The 14,018-nt window shown below is 40.0% G+C and overlaps 1 protein-coding gene across 1 annotated transcript in view; it reads right to left on the bottom strand.

The window, feature by feature from the left end:
• LOC309819547 (myomegalin) overlaps positions 1-14,018 on the bottom strand; it is a 149,148-nt gene that overhangs the window by 51,666 nt on the left and 83,464 nt on the right. The window contains 1 exon segment of the mRNA XM_082649800.1: positions 5,061-5,149. Within this exon segment, the coding sequence (XP_082505926.1) occupies positions 5,061-5,149 (89 nt within the window).

Genomic DNA, 14,018 nt, shown 5'->3' on the forward strand with positions numbered 1-14,018 from the left:
AGAAGGGAGTGGCAGGACATATTGAAAGTGTTGAAGGAGAAAAACCTGCAACCAAGATTACTCTACCCAGCAAGGATCTCATTCAGATTTGATGGAGAAATTAAAACCTTTAGAGACAAGCAAAAGCTGAGAGAGTTCAGCACCACCAAACCAGCTCTACAACAACTGCTAAAGGAACTTCTCTAGGCAAGAAACACAAAAGAAGGAAAAGACCTACAATAACAAACCCAAAACAATTAAGAAAATGGGAATGGGAACACACATATCGATAATTACCTTAAATGTAAATGGACTAAATGCTCCCACCAAAAGACACAGATTGGCTGAATGGATACAAAAACAAGACCCATATATTTGCTGTCTACAAGAGACCCGTATGCTAACACATATATATGGAATTTAAGAAAAAAAAAATGTCATGAAAAACCTAGGGGTGAAACAGGAATAAAGACACAGACTTACTAGAGAATGGACTTGAGGCTATGGGGAGGGGGAAGGGTAAACGGTGACAAAGCAATAAAGAGGCATGGACATGTATACACTACCAAACGTAAGGTAGATAGCTAGTGGGAAGCAGCCGCATAGCACAGGGAGATCAGCTCGGTGCTGTGTGACCGCCTGGAGGGGTGGGATAGGGAGGGTGGGAGGGAGGGTGACGCAAGCGGGAAGAGATATGGGAACATATGTATATATATAACTGATTCATTTTGTTGTGAAGCTGAAACTAACATACCATTGTAAAGCAATTATGCTCCAATAAAGATGTTTAAAAAAAAAAAATAAAAAAAAAATAAAAGTGTAGAAACCAAAACATGAGTATGATAATCTACTTAGTGTATGACTAATCATTTTAGTATGTGAATTTCTTGCCTGTCTGTTGAATATTAATCTTATATCCCAATGTCATATTGGCTTATTTTTCCTTTCAGTGGCAGCATTTTGGGGTTTTACTTAACTTCAGGTCAATTTTGACCTCCCAATTTTCCAACTCTCCCCACAGCTATTTCTGGGTCATATTGTTTTCTTTTATCTCTATAAATATAATGACTTGTTCCTGTCACAAATTCATTCCGGCTATACAGAATCATTTCACAATCATCAAAGTCATCAAAATATTTATGTGCATCTCCATAAATCATGTAGCGGCCACTTGATTAGGGATGATTTGTAGAATTAATTATGTGCTTTATTGCTTCAGTTAGGTCAGAAATATTGATATATTGGACAGAACAGGGCTCAGAGGAGCTTAAATGGATCAATGATTAACAGCTGCTCGGCTTGGCACAAAGCCATTGACTGTTGCTTTGGACCTCGTAACAGCATGATAAAGTCTAGGTTTCAGGTATGTCCTGGGGTTGATTCATATGGCACGTATGTGTAAAAGCATTTAGTAGCATAGCAGTTGAGGTTGTAAAGAGATGTGCGAGATATGCACCCACGTCAAAGAAGGAAGAGATGCCTCACACAGGTGCTCATTTCCTAGGCATCCCATCCCACCTGGGGTTGTAAGCCTGAGATTGAGAGGCTCCTGGGAATGTGTTTCTATGGTTCTACTGCCAGGCTTAGTTGGACTGGTGGCCATCCCCACATGTGCCACGAAGCACTTGGGTCAAAATAAAGGAAGGGGGACTGGATAAAACCACTTTTGAAAGTTTATGACCTCACCCTTCATTTAAATTATGTGACATTACCTTTCTAAATAAACTCTTTGCAACTAACTAAACAATGTCATCAGCTTTGAATATGGACACATTTATTCTTTTCTAAACCTTCAGGGTTCCTTCTGCTTAAAAATGTCTAACTTTAATGATACCATCTATTTTTAAAGTGCCTTCTAGATGTATGTTATCTTCTATTGATTTAAATATACCTACTTTCTTTAAAAAGAAAAAATAAGACCCATGGAATGTTAATACCAGAAGGGACCTTAAGGTTCATCTGGTCTGATTTCTTACTTTTAAATGAGAAAATAGAGGTCTGATTTGTTCCCAGGCTAATTTGCCTTTTCATATTTCCATGTCCAAGGGAGTTTCCTTTAGCTGCCTTGTCTGTAAAATTTAAATGTAAATGCATGAAAAGTGACTCAGGATCTAACCTCTTTATTTTTTTCTTTAACATCTATGGAAAGCTAGTATTTCTATTGTTTTTCCTGAAGTAAAACCCCAGGGCTTCCAGTGTGTGTGGTGGTAGTATGAATCCTTTAGTTCTATTGTTAATTACGTCTCTTATAGGTAGTTGTTGCTGTTGTTATTCTTCACATCTCCTAATTCATCTATTCTATTGCTTCCACGGTATAATTCAACTTCCATGTGTGCTGGTTTTTCATTTGCCCCATGGAAATCAATGTGCAGATCTGATCTCTTATTTGAATAGAGTGGTTTTGTTTTAGCCCTATTCCTTCATACCTCCCACGGTGTAATTCATTTCTCAGACAGCATTAGGGTATTAAAAATGATCTTTTTTCAAGTTCATCACTGACGCTCCTTTGCGGTTTTGCTTGTTGATTAACTTTTCTCCATTGCAAAAATTCGAACGAAGAAAGGCAATGATTGATTACTCTAGTTTCTTTCACAGGAACTAACTTCCTAGGTATTTGTTACAGATCTTACATTTGATTGGGAATGGAATTGTGTGAGAGGTTATCTGAGGACAATTACCATCACGGCCAGGCCTGGCACTTCCTGAGGAGGGTGAGTCCAAAATTAAAGATGAAGCAATCTGCTTTGGCCAAAAGGTGGTTCTTGTCTTAAGAGGCAAAGTTGGATGTGTTTGTTAGGGGAAGTGTGCGTATGCTTGAAGTGGGAAGGGAGCTTGGTGTTGAGGATAAGGTCTACCTCCCAAGGACACAACTAGGAGAAGCTCAGAGCTCAATCTTAAGGGACCAGTTCCCGGGAAACAAGCAAACACATTTTTGAGAATCTGGACACAAAACAGTTATGACAAAACAAGCTTTATTTAATTGGTAGCAGGAGAGTCACACCAACAAACCTCAGAAAAGTTGAAGTAAGTTTACAATGATTTCACACACCTCCTTCCCCAAAACTGAAGATTGATTTTTCAAGGAAAGGGGATACAGAGAAAAACAGTGCTTACCCAAGATATTTTTCATCCAACAGGTAAATACTTGTCTAACTTATTAAGTATCTCCTATGCCAGGTGATAGGGAAGACATTGCAAGGGAAGTACAAATGCCCCAATGTAAAGGTTTATTCCAGGCTTGGACTGACCTCAAAATGTTGTCTGATCATTTTCTCCACGCTCGGCTATAGAAAAGAAGGTTGAGGAAGAAGTGACTTTACAAACCAGTTTCCCTATAACTGAGAAGCAGAGTGAAGAACTCGTGCTATCAGGCATAGTTTGGACCACCACATCAGTCGGAATCTGGTTCTCTCCATATCCGTGTCTCCTGTTCACTTATTCTGAAGTTAACCCTGACCCAGAGTAGCAATAACCATCAGTGACCTGCTGACATCCCAATCTAGCTCTGTGTTAGAGTGGATATTTTCTCATCCTGCAGATCCTTCTCTCTCACCCAAGATCCTCAGTGAAATCAGGGAGTGAGAGGTAAGGGATCTGTCCAGAGGGGCAGTGGTGTACATAATTAAAGTTACAAGCACCGGTTAGGAGGACTCAGAATAAGCTGTCCAAGCAAAAGGAGAAGTGGAGTTCATGCAGGAACTCAAGGGAGAAGTTAGGGCCAGGTGTGTCTAGAGCAGCAAAAAGGGAATCTTGGTAGAAGGTAAAGAAACTGTGCTGAGGATGTGAGGTATTCCAGACAATTGCTTGTGTCCTCAAGAGTCAAAGACTGTGCCAAATCCTGTGAGATTTGGGGACTGCTCACTTGGGTCTTTCTGTTGGTTTATTAGACGTCGCCTCTTTTTCTTATGCAGGAGATGAAGAGGCAGACCCAGAAAGCCTCATGTCCCCTATAGTTTCCCTAATAGCTCCAAGGAGCCTATCACTGGAAAAGCCCAGCCAGCTGCTTCTGCAGAAGGACAGATACCAATGATCCACTTTCCCCTTAAAAACTCAGAGAGTCGGGCTTCCTTGGTGGCGCAGTGGTTGAGAGTCCCCCTGCCGATGCAGGGGACACGGGTTCGTGCCCCGGTCCGGGAAGATCCCACATGCCGCGGAGCGGCTAGGCCCGTGAGCCATGGCCGCTGAGCCTGCGTGTCCGGAGCCTGTGCTCCGCAACGGGAGAGGCCACAGCAGTGAGAGGCCCGTGTATGGCAAAACAAAACGAAACAAACAAAAAAAACCTCAGAGAGTCGCAGGCCTGGTCCATCCAGGACATGTGATTGCTAAATGTCACTGGGCAAGGTGAAGACACATAGGCGTTCCAGTGGGTGCTATGGGATCACTATTGGTGACTTAATCTCTGAGGTCTAGGACATTCTGCTCTTGAGCTTGAGAAAATGCTGGTTACACCTTCCAATGCTGGTTGGTGGGAACAATGTTTTAGCCTTGGGTACCAAGTTCTGAGGTTTGACAGGGGCTTGCTCTTGAAGTGTCATCTGCTGGTCATTGACGTGTCACAACCTGGGTAGATTGTCAGGTTGCCCAACAAGGTTCTCTTTTATATAGTGAGACTTCACTGAGAATGATCCCTGCTTTGGAAGCATTCCGTTCCTCTTGGAGTTCCTCAGAAAACACTCTCCTGAAGCAGGTCCTAGGCCTGCCACCTCCCCAAGCAGCCCTTCGATGACTCCCTGTCTTCTGTGATGTGTTTCAGTTACAAAAGCCCAAGAGTGTAAGTGTTCAGGTCTTGTTGTAAGTAAAAATTCTTCTGAAGTTATAGCTATAGACGGTACATAGGAGCAAAGGAGGGTAGGAGGGGGCAGGGAGCAGGAACACAAGGAGTAAAAAGGGTGGATTGGAAAGAAAAATGGAGTGAGGATAGGGGTTGGCAAGGTGGCTGGGAGGGCAGGAAGAAGACTGGGAAGTGGTTTATCTAAAAAGATAGCTTCTCACTCCAGGCCCACAAGGGCTGCAGGAGACCACAGTCCGCAAAGGGCTACGAGCTCTGCACCCTGGGGCCCCAGTACCTGACTTGGACTTACTTGCTGGTGGCTGTTGTGTGCAGCCTCCTCCTCAATACTGTCGGTGAACTCCGTGCTCGCATCCTCTGTGTCGTCCCCTGCAGCTGCACCTAGAAGTAGGTCCAGAAGACAAAGGTGACTCCCTTCACACGTGCCTTCCAGACAGCAGCTAAAATTACACTCTTTTTGCCATCCGCCTCTGATTTCTTCCCTTCCCCACATGGATGGCCCCCTAGCCAGCAGGGCTGACACGCAAAGCAGCATCAATGTACCAACTCTGTAGAAAAGCTTCTTCACCGTATCACTGATACCTTCTTGCTAACGCTCAAGCTTAAACCTCAAAACATAAGCTGGCTTGACTGCACAGACCTGTACTTAAGAAGCAGACTGTTAGATAGAGTGGTTACCCCCCTCACTTATTTCCAGAAAGCCAGAATTATTCTCCTCCAGCCACTGACTGTCTATGTAATAACTTTCCCTGTTGTGACATGGGCCCAACGTGACAACTTTTTCCCACCATCGAGTGCTGAGAGGGTTCCTGATTTCCTTGGGATTAGGGCAGCCTGGCTCCTCTCACACTTTTCCATTGCTGGGATCAGTCATGAGTGGGGTGATAATCTCGCTGAGGAACCCTCCTCTAAGGGTCCTGTGTCCTACAGAAGCTCAGGTCTAGTCCAGCCCCGTGGCAGAGAACAGTTCAGCTGTTTCCTAACCCCTTCCTCTAACCTCCCCTCCTCCCACCTCCCTCAAACTCTTGTCCAATGCCAACATCCTGTGCCTGAAGGGTTTCCTGCACTGCTTTGTCCAAATGGAATTTAATCCGTTCTTCCATTCCCCAAAGATGAACACAGTCACCCTGGGGTGCAAACATCTATGCCTGCACTAAGGAACAAGTAGTTGCAGTTTATGGTCCGGGTAAAGGTCTAGGGCAGTGCTGACCAATAGAACTTTCTGTGATTTCATGTCTCTGCTGTTGAATTCAGTAGGCAGTAGTCACATGTGACTACTGAGGACTTGAAATGTGGCTAGCATGACTGAGGAACTGATTTTTTAATTTAATTTAAATTAATTTAATTCAAATAGCCACACATGGCTGGTGGCTACCATATCAGACAGCACAAATCTAGGGCATTTCTTCTTCTCCACATCTGTTAAAATAAGGCCATTCATCAAATTTTAGATTGACACCTGTGGCCCACATTACTGATTTCTTCTGAAAGTGTAGGAATTTATAGTGGTTAATTCATTTGGAAACCAAAGAAAATCTACCGTGACACTCTCCGGGTCTTACAGAATCTGCCCAAGTTAGAGAATTTTGAGATCTAGTTCTGACCCTGGCCTCGGCAACCAACCTGTTAAAACTCCTCTTATGACCGTTGGGAAACCTGGGCCTCAAAGAGATTAGGTGGCTTGACCTAGGTTACGTAGCTACTTCTGGGTAAGAGCTGTGCGGAGATGGCATGTCTCTGGGCTTTCAGGCAGAGGCAACTCGCTGTTCCCTCTGGTGACAAATCAGATCTTTGTCTCTTCCTCCAAGAGCAAAGAACCTGCTCTTGAGCTCAGACGTCTGTGAATGAAAGGCTCTGCATGAATAATGAGCATTCACTACCCTCAACAGGTAAGGTGAACAGGGCCAGTTCACACTTACGTTCCATCTCTCGGCATCTGCAAGTTTATACCAGGGATTTGCAATGGCCCAGGCCAATCTCATTAAAGTCCTAACAGCTTAATCTTTTGACTTAGTCCCTGGTCTTTACTGTGAATGTTGTGTTAACTTTGGACTAAGGCAGTACCCTATTCGATAAAGCCCTACTCACAAGGAGGCACCTTTACCGTTCAGCATCTTTAGAGATCCTTGGCAGGCTGCGTATAGTAGCGATTTCCAATACTTACTTTTTCAAACCAGCCCTAGAACCATCTTATTCAGAACACTGGTTGTGTAGAGGTGAATGAACACACTTCCTAAGCTGTGGCTGTTTTGGAAACTCACTGAACCCAGGATGCTAATTCACTTGAGGACATCCCTATCATATTACGCTCATTTTGGAAAATCTTTCCCTATACAGCAATAGAGATCAGAACGTTTTTCTCTCCCTGCAAAGAAAATGAATTGTCCCACTCAGTGATAGATTAAGAAAACACACTTTTCACATTGTCTCCCTTCTGAGTGTTGGACTAGAGAATGATCCTGTGGTTGAAGAAGGTTCAGCTCTATGAGGTCAGGATCCTCACCCCCATACCACTCTGGGCCCACATCCCATGATGATTCCTGTACTAGGTTCCAGAAGTAGGGTAAGTGGGGATTAGAAAGAGTGATTGTCCCTGGCCTTGAAGGCTTTTGTCTAACCCTTTCTACCCTCCACTTACCTTTGTCAACCTTTCTGATGCCACATCTCCATCTCTACATAATGTTCTCTCTTTAATTCACTCTGGGGCAGGATACCATGATTTTGACTTCATCAGGAGTTAAGTGGAGACAAAGCAAAAATGCCCATTTCATCCTGACATTCTACTACTAGGGGTTTTGTTTTCCTCATTCATTTTTTCATCTAGCTTAGTCTGCCATACTTCCTTCAGGGCAGCTTTAAGGGTTGCTCAGCCCTTTACCAATCTGAATTAAAATGCTAAAGCCTTTTTTGTGTGTGTTTGTTTGAGGGGTAAAGTTAAAAAAAAATTATAGAAAACATTGGAATAAGTTATCCCACACAAGGTCCTATCCATAAGTTTATATTAGCCGTTCCTCTTTCTGTTTTTACCATTTCTGTTTTTTTTTTTAAAATGGCAATAAAGGACTTCTCTTTTGTGGATGATACCCTTTTCTATGCTTTCACAAAGCAACAAAACACTGTCTCCAGAACTAAGTTGGAATAGTACTTTAAATTTCTAATTTAAAGATACTATATATTGATGGAGTGCTTATGTTTGATAAATAAATAAAATGGTCTGCCACCTTTAGAATTTCTGAAAGCTAAGAATCTGTTTATTCAAATTTAACTTGCTTCTCCAGGTTTTATCTCCAGGATTAAGTTTTACACGTTAGACTGGAAATTTTATTAAAACCTTTTATTTGAGGCTTTGATGGTAGTTTCTCAAGTTGTGGTTCTTCCAAGTTTCTAGGCTCTGAACTACACATAATGGAGATGGTACCAAAACTTCCCTTTCTTAGATTTAGAAAATTATTTTCTACCAACTACCTGACTCTATAAAGTGTATAGAAATAAACTTCTATAACACTATAAAATCCTTGGGCAAAAATTTAAGTGGTATGTAAAAACAAGGTCTTTTTTTTTCATCATTGAGGCAAAAATTCATACTTCTGTGCTTTCTAAATTGAGGATGGCATAATTATTGAGAACATGGACTCTGGAGCCAGATTGTCTAGGTTAGATTTTTGCTCCCATCATTAGATACATGACTTTAGACAAATCACCACCTTTCTGTAACTCAGTTCCATCACTTATTCATTAGGGTTAATAGTAATATCCACTCCATACACCTGTCAACTTTCAAGGGTTTGGTGCTTTTGAAGGGCTTAGAATAGTGGTTGGCATATACTGTGTACTCAGTATATTGCATTATTATTATTGTTTTAAATTATTGTTGGTAAACTGGTCTATGGGCTGAAAAGTTGAGGGTAGAAAAAGACCGTAGAACCTAAAAGTACTCAGCAGAAGAAAATTCTATACCTAATGTTTTTACTGGATGATCTTAACTGAGTCTATCTGTACTTCTTCACTGCTGAATATGTTTCCCCAACAGGAGGTTTGAAGTAACACTCTTATGTTCTCCCTACTTTGCAGGACAGTTGAAAAAACACAGATCTATCAGTAGATTAAGATGAACTCTTTTGAATAGGTTTTACAAATAGGATTCATCATCATTAAATAATAACTGCCTTAAAACTCCATCATGCACAAATAAGCCTTGAGGGAAAGTCATGAAGTGTTATTTTAATTCTCAGTAATGAGTCCCAACTGGGCTGCAACAAGACCATATTCTCCAAATTCTACTCTACCATCATTATTGTTTCCTTTTTAAGCCATTTATACGCAACCAACAGAAAAGGAGTAATATTCTCCCATAAAGTTACTCAGAACATAGGAGTCCTATTTGACTAATTTTGAAAGAGGATTCAAAGAGCTAAACTTTACAGCACGAACAAGTTTGCAGTGACGAGCGCCCGGCTGTTTTTCCCTCAGTGCCAGGCTCTTATGTCCTCTGGGCTCACCTCACTTTCACTCCTAGGCACTCTGCCATGTGCTCATTACAAGAACTCTCACCTGTTCACGTCATGAACCAACTATTGATGACTTAAATATTATGATGCTACATGAGAGGATCCAAGAAAAAAGGTCTCCTATCAAACTGCAGTATTACCTGCATCCATTCCCTTCTGGACCATAAGAAAACTTTAAGATTTCATATAATCTTCCATAAGCTTCTGCCAAGAAATAAAATTCTTTAACTAGACAGATTCTGATATTGGAACTGAAGTAGCTAGAAATCTGTTGTCTGCAGTCAAGCCCCTTCATGGTATATCAGTGTCTTTAAATTGCAGTATCTCTTAGGTACCCTTCCAGCTTACAAGCTTACAATTCAGAAGGCAACTGTTTTCAGTGACTTAAAAGTCTGTAATGTCAAGGAATTCTTCCTGCTTATGATCTCTTTTTTCCTCAAAGAACACAAGAAACAGGCCTTTCCAGGAATATACACAGGGACAGCACCACCCACCAAAACAATGGACTCCTCAAATTTTCATCCCACTTTCTACTACTCTCCTTCAGCAAGGAGAGCAAGAAATGTTTTTTGAAGGTAAAGTAGTCCATTTTACATTTCTGGGGGAAGCACAACGCTGTTTCTTTAGTCTCACTTCCTTGAGAGTTGAAAAATTCAGGTTTCTTCCTCATCCTTTAGTTAAATTTCCTGAGCCTTATTTGACTTGGAATTTTAGTACAATAATCAATAGACTGATTCTCCTATAAGGAAAAAAAAAAAGATATGAGCTTTCTCTGCTTTTCTCATAAATCTTTTAAGAATGAAACCAAATAGTTACTGTTTGGCCTTTGATAATTTTATTGGATCAGTGACAATTTTCTGTGTCTCAACTATAGCTGAAATTCTAACACTTATATATAAAAAAGTACATGCTCCATTTCAGCACAAATGTTAACACAATTTAACACAACACAGTGCCATGAAGAAATGAATTATTTACAGCTTGTTTTGGTGGCGAAATAGTCCTAGAAATAATCTAGCACCACCACGTTACTGGATTATTTAACACATCACTTCCTTCTTCATTTAAATTGTTATGAATCACTCTAACTTTTCTCAACAGCCCTAAGGCCAAAACTTTAAGTGGTAAAAGTAAACCTGCTTTTATTATCAAACTGATAGTACTTCATGGAAACAGACAGAAATTCATGGTTTATAAAACATACTTGTATATATACATGCCTCTAAAGTTCACAGATTGAGAGACAGGTTGGTATTTCAGAGCAGTGATTTTGATAATTGCAAAAGGAAGCACTGTATACTCATGTAAAATACCAAAAACAAACCTACATGCATTTCCTAGACAATCATGAGTTCTCAAAGGGAACAAGGAAGTCCATTTGGTTCATGTACTTAATTAACAACCCTACTCTTCATATTACTTTAGATCAAACATTTTCTGATGTTGTTGAACTTTCTATTTTATCCTTCCAGCTTTAGCAAGAAGAAAACAGTATGATAAAGATTTTTATTTCTGGAATTTGACTTTAAACAACAAAAAGGGAAAGTAATGCAAAAAGAATTAGTATGTCACTTTATAAGTTTAATTATTCTTATTTGAAATCTGATAAAATTAGTATTGTCAGCTCTACAGTTTTGTGTCCCTTCCACTTCCCATCCTTTGCTGGAAGCAAATTATAAATTTGCTTTATTTGGGAAATTTCTTTGGGAAATTCATCCTGGCTCAGTGATTACATAGAAAGAAGTTGAGAACTTACCTTCTGTCAATACTCAAACTACTTAAAAGCAACATGGTAGTCTTTCAATCATAATAAAAAAGGCTTAAAAAAGTTATTGCTCCAAAAGTCTAGTGGGAGGGTGGCTTAAATCCATAGTCCAAAAAGCATTAAGATGCAGAAACTATTACCCCACAGAAATCACTCTGATGTACTGTCCCACTGACTCATTCCTTCTGTTTTTTAATTGAGTTGCCTTATATGCGGCTCCATATTCCCAGCTATTCTTTCTACAGTACAAATGGTTCTATACTACCAAAGGGAGAAGAAAAGCTCTCTGAGCTCTACCCCAAAGAGAAATGAGAAAATACTCTATATGATTGTATCTCAGAGGATGTTAGTATCTGAAAAAAAAAGCTAACTTCATTTATCCCACCTCTAGCGCCATTTCTGTAAGGCAGGATGGAAAATGGACTTTAAAAGTGTGTGGGTCACTGTATTCCTTCCCGACTCCCTAGGAAGTTTGTCATATATCCCTGCACACTGCCTGCAGGCCTCTAGAATCACTACTGAGACCCTAGTTGAAGAGGCAACTTGAGTTTTTCAGGGACATGAAGACTCTGTGACTTCTTCAAATAAAAAGACCAAGAAACCAGAAAACAGTAACTTTATCCTAACAACAGGAACTAGAGTCTTCCAATACTAGCTCAAGGAAAGCAAAGGTATTATAGTTTCCTCTAGGGCTTACAGTCCAAAGGGAAGTGACTTTAGGTAGGTCAGTCAACCTTTATTCCTCAATGAAAGGAGCAATTTGGGGTGTAATCTGATCTATTCCTTCTTTCCCTAATCAGAAGACTCTAGATCCAACGAGAAGACTGAAGCAGAGAGAACTGAAATCAACTTTCTTGAACTGTTTTGAAGCTATGAACCAAACCTCTCAACCAGACACTGAATTAGAAGCCTAAGTAAGCATAAAACTGATAGGTCTTTTATATATATATATCTGCCATTTATGTATAATCTGTGCAAGTAGAATAAACGAAAGAACCTCCTAAGGAAACTCGTGGCTTGGATCTAATATCCTATCCAGGGCAAGATTTTCTTGATCTTTAACAGATCTCTCACTATACATAATGACCAAGACAAATCTTTTAAAAATATGAAGGAGGAACCAAAAATGTTGCTACCATCCACAACTGAATGAAGAGAGGTGGGTGTGGGAGAGGGTTGGGTCAGGGGGGATAAGGATAGAAGTACACCCCATCAAAGTAAGAGGTTGACAATGTTAAAATAGTCCCATCAGGCCTTTTCAGAAAAAGTTATAACTTGGCTAAATAGCTAAAAAGAGAACACCAGAAAAATGTCGATTTATACTAGGCACTAACCATCACCAGACTTCAATGATATAGTTTAAACCTGTAATAGAAAAGAGTTTAGGGGAAATATCTGTCAAAAGGACTCCATTTCACTCGTTAAATAAATCTTTTTGGAGGTCCTTTTCAACTCTCTAGCTCTAAAAACTATAGACTTCAACTACCCTGACCTCTTACAACCATTACAACCAAAAAGGAAATGTGAGAAAGACCAAATCCATCAATATGCATTTTTTTCAATTTAAGTTCTATGCTTCCAATTAAGCATAGCCTGAGTGAGAATTTCATTTCATTTTCTTTCACACTTTTTATTCAAGCACAAGGTTCTATAAGCACACAATGCTTTATCTAAAATTATTGTAAGGTTGAAAAATGCTTGGCAAAAGTAGAATAATTCAGTAAGAGAAAATGTCTGTGCCCCTGAAGAGAGCATGGAATCATATTATAGCATGCTAAATATGATTATATGAATGATGTGGCCAAAGCATCATCTATCTGTGGGATACAGAACAAAATTCATTAGAATCATGTTCTCTAATAAGATGCCAAGTTACCACACAAAATTGTTAGACCAGCAAGCTCTCTCCAGTTAGCACTGTTTGCAAGCCCCATTCCAGCTATACAGACCAGAAAGTCAGTACCAGATTTTAGTCACATCTACGTTATCAAGACCAAACTTTTAATTTCTCTCGTGCCACTAAATCACCTAATTTTCTAAAATGTTTCCCAAGGACCAATATCAAAGGTAAGTAGCTATAGCACAAGTTGCTCTATCTTTTCAAGATCCAAATCAGGACTACAATTCACTCACTTTCTCCCCCAATCTATGTATTTTGTTCATTGTCCAGTAGGAAGTTGAGTTTCTCATTATTCACCCCACTACCTTAATATTTCTAACACTTAGCAACTGTTCAAGATAACAAGGGAAATTCCTATTCTCGTTGGAGAATGACAGAAGTAGTAGTTTCCATAAATTACTGTAATCACTATGAGCCATTAGAACCCAAATATCACCCATGGTTGAATCTTAATAGGAAACTTAGAAAGTGTCATTGGTCTATTAGTAAAAATAAGGAAAGGCACTTCTTAAATGCCTTGCAATCATATGACAGGCTAGCCTTTGGTGGGGTGATATTTCTACAGCTCGATTACCCTCCTCTCTACTTCTACAATGTTACAGAGCTTTGTGCAGGAAAGGGTCACTAAACATTGGAAGACTAAGAAAAAACGGATGATTCTGCTTATACTTCCAATCTCCTTTCTTAAATGACCCCTGTACCACCCAAAGCCTATTAAAACTGAAAAGCTTTCCATTAAGAGGAAAGCTTATGGCTACCAATCTCTTACAAACTATCAATTCTTAATCAGAGGATTCCATGGTGTTTCTCCAGTAGAATATTTTCTTCCCTGTCCATTTTAGAGTGACAGATGCTCTGTTACAGGCATGGCTACGGTTACAGAAACTTGGACAGAATTTATAAGGTAAGCAAGCCATGTCAACACATGAATGTAAAAGAAATAAAAGTGTCATATGAAAAATGGAGGGAAAAAAGAAAAACCATTGTGCTCCACCTCGTTTAGAAAGGGTACTCGGTCTCATTTATGGGGCTGAAGAGCCTCAATCCCTATTCACCAAATTCCATGTTTAAAAACTG

Source organism: Grampus griseus (assembly GCF_964374135.1).
Source record: "Grampus griseus genome assembly, chromosome: 1".
In the NCBI taxonomy this organism is placed as follows: Eukaryota; Metazoa; Chordata; class Mammalia; order Artiodactyla; family Delphinidae; genus Grampus; species Grampus griseus.